Below are 7,500 nucleotides of genomic sequence, written 5' to 3'. Positions count from 1 at the left end.
GCAGACCACAGAGCTGATTAGCCTGAGAACTATTGGCTTGAATGGGTCTCAGCTATTATAATGTGAAAAGGGTATGGTTTGGAACAAGGACACAGGGTTACACAGTGGCTGTTTAGATGGAGTTCCCACTACGGATACCCCATGGCTGCTGTGCTAAGTATCACTGTGTAATGACCCATTCAAGGCTGTGCCTCGAAACTACTTTTTTAGACCATTTTAATTGATTCACAGGTACGTATGATAAAGGGGCAGCGGTGGCACTAAAGGATAGAGGAGCGTGCTGGTGTTCCTGGTGTGATCCCCTGGACTGGCACGAGAAATGTGTGTGGGGAAGGGAATGATCCACACTAACCTTGAGCAAGGCAATGAAGGCCCAACTGCTGCAGTGGAGTGGCGGTACCCTAACACTAGACCGACATATCGCTTTGGCCGAGTTTCACGTCATCAGTTTCAGCAAAAAAAAAATTAACCCTCTTATTAATTAATTAATCCCCCACTACCGTGGTACTACGTTATTGACGTAATTGTTTTATTCCCTATAATCGGGGGCTTTGTTTTAAATAAAGTAGCAACTTTTAGCATGTTTGGCTAACCGTCGGTCGGTCGTGCGTGGTCTTTATGTGCATAGCTGCGTAAAATGCGATATTCTGGGCTTGATTAGAGCTTAATTTGACTTAGATATAATCTCTGGTTAAAGTAGCACTATAGGCCAGGGTTTAAATATCAGCTGCAATGGCTTTTATTGACCACATTGAGATTGACAGGTGTCAGTCAAGACTTTATCGATTATAATTGATTAGTACCTGCCAATGTAATCATACATTATGTTTTAGTTTGACAGGAAAGTAATTCACATGGGACTTAAAAGGATCCCTGGCTAATGAGACAAATATGTCTTAAAACATTATACTTGCCCTCTATTACTAAAAAAATAAAATAAACACCTTAAATATTGTATTTATTTCATAAATAAAGCATCTTTCAGTCAGGGACTGCTCCCGTCGCAAGTTGATGTCATATGCCCATGTGTGGTCTAGCCCTATGGAATTATGGAATGCATATGCTAATAAAAAACAACGTTAATATGAGCATCAAAGCAATATTTCTTTTCAAAATATTTTTATTCAGGTTTTTGTAACAGAAGCCCAGGGGGCAAGTATTAAACGGACATATAAAAATCAAAACAATATTTTAAATATTTTTTATTAGCATGTGCATTCAATAATTCCATAAGGCTAGACCACACATGGGCATATGACATCATCAACTTGCGACGGGAGCAGTCCCTATTGACTGAAAGATTCTCTATTTATGAAAGAAAAATAATATTTAAGGTGTTTTTATTTTAGAGGGCAAGTATAATATTTGAAGGCATATTTGTCTTATTAGCCAGGGATCCTTTTAAAATAGATAGATGTATTTACATGTGTTGCTATTCTCCAAACGCACTTTACAATGTGCATCCATTCACATTTCACACAGAGACGATGGAGGAAAATGGCTGGGAGCAGTTGCAGGTTAAGTGTCTTGCTCAAAGACACCTGGCCACGCAGCCAGTAGGAGGCCGTTGTTCCAACCTTCTGATGGCCACACTACCTCCTGAGCCACTGCCAATGCAGGACTAATTTTTAATCGCTGCTTTAAACTGTCACTGCTTTTTGTCCTGTGAGAGTGGGCACACCGCGGAGGCAGGCTGGGGGAAAAAAGCACTCCAGCTGGTATTACATTCATGACTCATGCAGTCTGTTGTACTCTCTGCTCTGCCCTGCTCAGCCTGCCTCTGACAGGGACACTGCATAGAAGACTGTGTGCCACCATTCAAACAGCCACCGCTTTACTGTACCATTCTACCAAAACCACCCGTCGTCCTGCTACTGTACCACTCTACCAACCACCAGTCATGTGGCCACAGGTCCACCAACCACCAGTCATCTTGCCACAGGTCCACCAACCACCAGTCAGCCATACAGCCAATTGCGTCAAGCTGACCAACATTTAGCCATCGAGCCACCAGTCAAACATTCACCAATCAGACAACTAGCCAACTATCATCTACAGTGTAGCCACAGTCATCAAACCAATAGTCAAACAGCCACCAGCAGTCATTCAGCCATCCACCACTGCGCAAAAAGCATGGAATACGGATGTGTATATTACAGGAAACTCCCGTTAAACTTTCCAACAAACTCCGGTAAACTCCCGAATTGTACCATTACACCTGTATATTACCGTATATTACTGTATATGCCTGCTAAAGGCTATAAACTTGAGGTTTACGGGCAAAATACAGTGCCCATAATTGCCCATTAACTCCTCTTTTCACGCAGTGCACATAGCAGTCATCCAGCCACCTGTCAACCGCCCGGCCGCTAGCAATCCAGCTACCACTCATCCATCCCTGGCCCGTGTCTAACTCTCAGTCAGGGGACTGGTCAGGAAATGAGACCTAATGTTGTTGAAATACGCCAGAGGAAAACATATTTCACTTTATGAAATTGAAACACCTAATTTTTCATAGCTCCTGACTAATTTTGATTTCCCTCGCAGCTATTCCTTGAGGCACTGTGTTTTAATAAAAAAGGTCATTGACAGACTTACTGTGAGGTCATAGACAGGCTCTTCGGTTAGTGGAGCTGAGGCCTAAGCCCTGATGAGACTGATAGGCCTAGTTCTGCCAGGTCCTTCCCCACAGTTTGTATTAATGAGGCTGGATCCCAGAGCTACATTTCTAAATTGGTACTTGTACTGTAAAGGTTTAAGATCCCATGACCTTGTTTTCTTTATTCTTTGTCATTTTGTTTAACCATTTAAGCCTGTTTTCATACAACAAACATGGTACCGTAATTAATAAAAATCACACCTGTGTGAAGTTAGGGGTGCTCGTATCATTGTACATCATAATACATTATCTCATTCCGGCCAATCACAATTTGCGTCCACCTTCATCTTCAATGTTTGTGTTTACACAAACACTCAAAATTATCCATTCATTGTCAATGGCATTTAATGTTTGTGTTAGGAGAAAGTTTGTGTTTGCACACTAAAATCTCTAATCTGTAAGTTTGTTAGCAGCATTTAATGCTACCTGTTTGTACTGCTACAGTATATGTAGCCCTTGACTGCAGAGGGAAGCTATAGTTTTTTACCCTTTGTTTCTCTTGTGGCCCCTGGGAAAGACTGAAAAAGCCGCTGCCAGAAAGCTGTTTACCATGTTGCAGTGAGAAATACGTCAGTGTGCCAGCTACTTAATGAAATCTGATGACTGTCTGGCTGTCTTCACATCCAGCGTTCCCCCTCGCAGACTAATGAGACTCTCTGCTTCTCGTTTAGCTGCAAGCTCCGAGTTGTTGTTCACAATGAATTGGGCATAATATAATAAAAACAGGTGCATAATTAAAGTTTTAGACGACCACATGCACATGACAGCTCCCCTGAAACGCCATAAACACTTGCATAAGCCAACAAACTTTCATCCCTTGCCAGTCCTCTCATTGAAGTGGCTTTTCTGGAGGCACATTTGCTCTGCATGTGGGGACGTTGTTGTTTGCTGGGATTCCTTCACTTGCTCTTTTTGTTGAAGGCCCATCGCTGTGTGTGCACAGACATACGCATACAGTACACACATACATGTGTGCACAGACATACGCACACAGTACACACATACATATGCTCACAAGGACACATGTTTGATTGATGTCTTTCTGTATAGCACGCAACAGTAGTGGGTTTTAATAGAGAACTATGACATGGTATGGTTGGCAAGGGTGCCAAATGTACCACATGTTGCCAAGGAATTTAAAATGTATATGGTGTGCTGTCAAGGTAAACTCATTGACCCTGTCAGGTTTAGAGTTTCTCTCTTTCTCTCTCCCTTCCTCCACCCCCCCACCCCTCCCCTTCATCGTATATTTTTTTCCCTATGTTGTACCTCTAATATTTTCAGTCTGAAACAAACGCTCCATCTCTTCTCCCTTTTACACTCTGTTTCTCTCTCTTTCTCATTCTCTCTCTCTCTCTCTCTCTCTTTCTCTCTCTCTCACTCTCATTCTCTCTCTCATTCTCTCTCTCTCTCTCTCTCTCTTTCTCATTCTCTCTCTCTCTCTCTCTCTCTCTCTCTCTCTCTCTCTATCTCTCTCTCTCTCTCTCTCTCTCTCTCTCTCTCAGTGCCCCCTGAGACAGCAGGCAGTTAAGCGCTCTGGGTCTGCCTGTGTGTTGCAGCTAACAGCTCATGTCACCCTGCAGAACCACCCAGGAGCAGAAGAAAGGAAAAGATAAAGAGGGAGACACGGAGACCGAGAGGAGAGGGGAGGGGAGGCAGGGGAGTTAAACGATTGCAGAGCTGACGAGTAGTTGAGGGAGAGACCCCATGACATATACCAAAATCTGAACTGGGACCAGACCAGAATGGATGTGTGATGAAATGAGCTGCGATGCTGGTTCCTGACGCACCACAGCCCAACGCATTATGAATTAGTCACGGTTCTATTTTCAACCGAGAGCCTTTGCTCAAAATACAGTGCACTCCGTGCTTCCATTACCATATGCAATGAAGCATGCACTACACACAACGGACACACACAGACACACACACACACACACACACACATACCAAGGGGGCAGTGCCAGTCCACTACCATTCGACCCAAGAATCTTTCAGAGCAGAAGAGAGGAAAACGGAGGAATGGAATCAAGCAGGCTTGTTTTGCTGTGTTTAGATCGGGCTCCCTGGGTGTTTTTCCAGCCAACCAAGGTTCCTGGGGACAGAGGGAGGGAGACCAGGAGAGAGCAGACGAGAAGAAGTTGAAGTGGGAGATGGAGATCAGTAGTCATCAGGAGGACAAGTGCTCCATCACTATCTGGGCTCAGGCTCAGTTTCCAAGCCCTGGGACTCACACGTGTGTGCGTGTGCATGTACACACACACACACACGCGCGCGCGCACACGCATACGCGCACACACTCACTCACTCACACACACGCACACACACACACACACACACGTACGTACTGTATGTTGATTTGCTTGGGCCTCGAGGGTGTGTGTGTCGGGTGGTTTCTCAGGCAGGGTATCCCTCCTCCTTTGTGAGGCTGATGTCATGCAAATGCTCCTCTGAACTGTCATACAGAGGCAGTGGGGCCATGACTTCACAGCTTCAATAGTAGTCAGCACACAGACCTGATTCAGGGATTTGATGGAGAGTGGAACGCGTGTGTGTGTGTGTGTGTGTGTGTGTGAGTGTGTGTGTGTGTGTGTGTGTGTGTGTGTGTGTGTGTGTGTGTGTGTGTGTGTGTGTGTGTGTGTGTGTGTGTGCATAAAGTGAGAATTGCAGAGTGTGCCTATGTATCAATGTAGAGACAGAAGTAAATGATGAGGAATGTGTTTGTCTGCGTATGTGAGAGTATGATTAGACAGAGAGATGGTGAGAAGGATATAAAAAAGAGCGACCGAATAAATTGTGTGTGTGTGTGTGTGTGTGTGTCGGATGATAAATGAGAGCACGGCCCACTGAGACTCTGATAGACAAGGGCCTGGTGGACTCTGTCCGACTGAGCTGTTACCTCATCCCCCTTCCCCCTAATGCGCAGCTCATCAGCCCCAGTGAACACACACACACACACACACACACACACACACACACACACACACACACACACACACAGTCAGTCAGACACATTTGGAGACAGATGAAATGTTAAACGTGTGGAGATTCTTTTCAGGGTCAGGTTTCTGGGCTGTACATCTCTTCACATAAATCATCATCACAGTTTTGACGGAGGGGGGGGAAGCAGGGTCGTCAGCAAAGAGGTGAACTACAAACTACCTGCCAAGTAACTACGGAAAGCTTGGCCTGCTCGTCGTATACGTCTTGAATGTGCTGCTGGAATGTGGTCCTACCTAGTTGGCCCCCCTGCGCTATCAATGAGCTGTTTTATACTGCGCTGTGTTAGTGATGGATTCGTGGAAGTTCTGACCCATTTGTTTCCACCGGTGTCCATTTCATTCAACGCTGTCTGCAGGCGCTCATGCGCCTGTGCTTGTTTGTTGCGGTTTCGTGGTTTTATACCCAAACTCTCCATTTTCCCATTTATTATTCTTGATACGACCTTGTCTCTCTGTCTTTCGTCCCGTTCCGACGTGCACTATTAAAAGCTTGTGTTTTTTTTCCCCCTCTTCCCCTGTCTCGTTGCTGTCTTGCAGGACCAAAAGGTCATCGGTCCCCACCACCGAGTGCATCTTTGAGCTGCCCCACTTCACGGTGCAGGCGACGCGAGCCCAGACACTGCTGCTCCAGGCCATCTGCCAGAGCTGGACTCACAGCCTGGAGAACGGAGCCTCGCCAACACTTAGCGAGGGTCTGCTCAACGAGGTCTACAAAGCCCCAGGTAGAACACTGTACACACTGTACACACTGTAGAACTTAGGTTAAGATGCTTAGGTTATGATGCTTAGGTTAAGACACACTAGTGTGTTGTTGTTGGCCACCCATCAGGACGTAAGTCAATGCGTGTGGAGAGAGATGGGGTTCTGTTTACCTGTGTGTGTGTGTGTGTGTGTGTGTGTGTGTGTGTGTGTGTGTGTGTGTGTGTGTGTGTGTGTGTGTGTGTGTGTGTGTGTGTGTGTGTGTGTGTGTGTGTGTGCGTGTGCGTGTGCGTGTGCGTGTGTGCGTGTGCGCGTACATGACAATTATTACTCTACAAAGGCAGCTGAAACACTTGGGAAAAGAGCAAAATGGCTGCACACTAGATGAATGCTCCCTTTGGTGGTTGATTCTGTGCAACGTTCCAACCATGCATGGTCTTTGTCAAGCAACAAGCTGAGTTGCATTGCTCATCTGTTCTGCCTTAGTCTGTTCTATTACATATTATTACAGTCATCATCATGGTTATTTTATGAAAACCTCTATTTTTCCATAAAGTACATTTACTGTCCTTTGTTTGTTTAGCTCCTACATAAAGTCAAGCTTGTTCGGCAGTACCAGTAAACTGTCAGGGGAGATATATGGAATTGGCTGGACCTTAAAGTGAATCAACTTGGTTATGAAAAGTTTTACAGTTATTTCTCAGGGCTCAGCGCACTCTGTGCCAGAGTGGCGTTCCCCTAAAGCCAGTCAACCTGATGGTAGCTAGTGAGCTAGCGGGGGCAAATTGGCTGCAGACCCTCTAGCAGGGGCAGGCGGGGGAGGGGGCAGATATCCAGGTCTTTGGTTCTGCAAAAGCACACAGATGCGCGCATAATCCGCATATGTATGTGTGGCTGCACGCAATACTCTTTCACGTAGACACTCGCACATAGACCCCTCATGCCCAGTGTGGGGTAGAGAACCTGCAACCGAGGGCAGCATAACTCCCAAACTGTTTTACGCTTCATGTCGCCTAGGATGCCTTAATGGTCAAATAATAAATTCTGCCCCTTGTTAAAGGAGGGGGAGGGAAGGCTGAATTCAATAAAACGGTAGCGTTTCTCATGACGGTAGCATCTGGACAGTCCTCTGGAGGGCCA

The 7,500-nt window shown here is 45.7% G+C and overlaps 1 protein-coding gene across 2 annotated transcripts in view; it reads left to right on the top strand.

Moving 5' to 3' along the window:
• vps13b (vacuolar protein sorting 13 homolog B) overlaps positions 1–7,500 on the top strand; it is a 445,793-nt gene that overhangs the window by 89,981 nt on the left and 348,312 nt on the right. For both annotated transcript variants that reach the window (XM_080768430.1, XM_080768431.1), the window contains exon 17: positions 6,199–6,383. In XM_080768430.1, coding sequence (XP_080624556.1) covers positions 6,199–6,383 — 185 coding nt within the window. The remainder of the gene's footprint in view (positions 1–6,198; positions 6,384–7,500) is intronic.

Source organism: Protomyctophum bolini, assembly GCF_963924005.1.
Source record: "Protomyctophum bolini genome assembly, chromosome: 7".
Lineage (NCBI taxonomy): Eukaryota > Metazoa > Chordata > Actinopteri > Myctophiformes > Myctophidae > Protomyctophum > Protomyctophum bolini.
The sequence above is the reverse complement of the archived record's forward strand: the minus strand, read 5'-3'. Positions and strand labels throughout refer to the sequence as shown.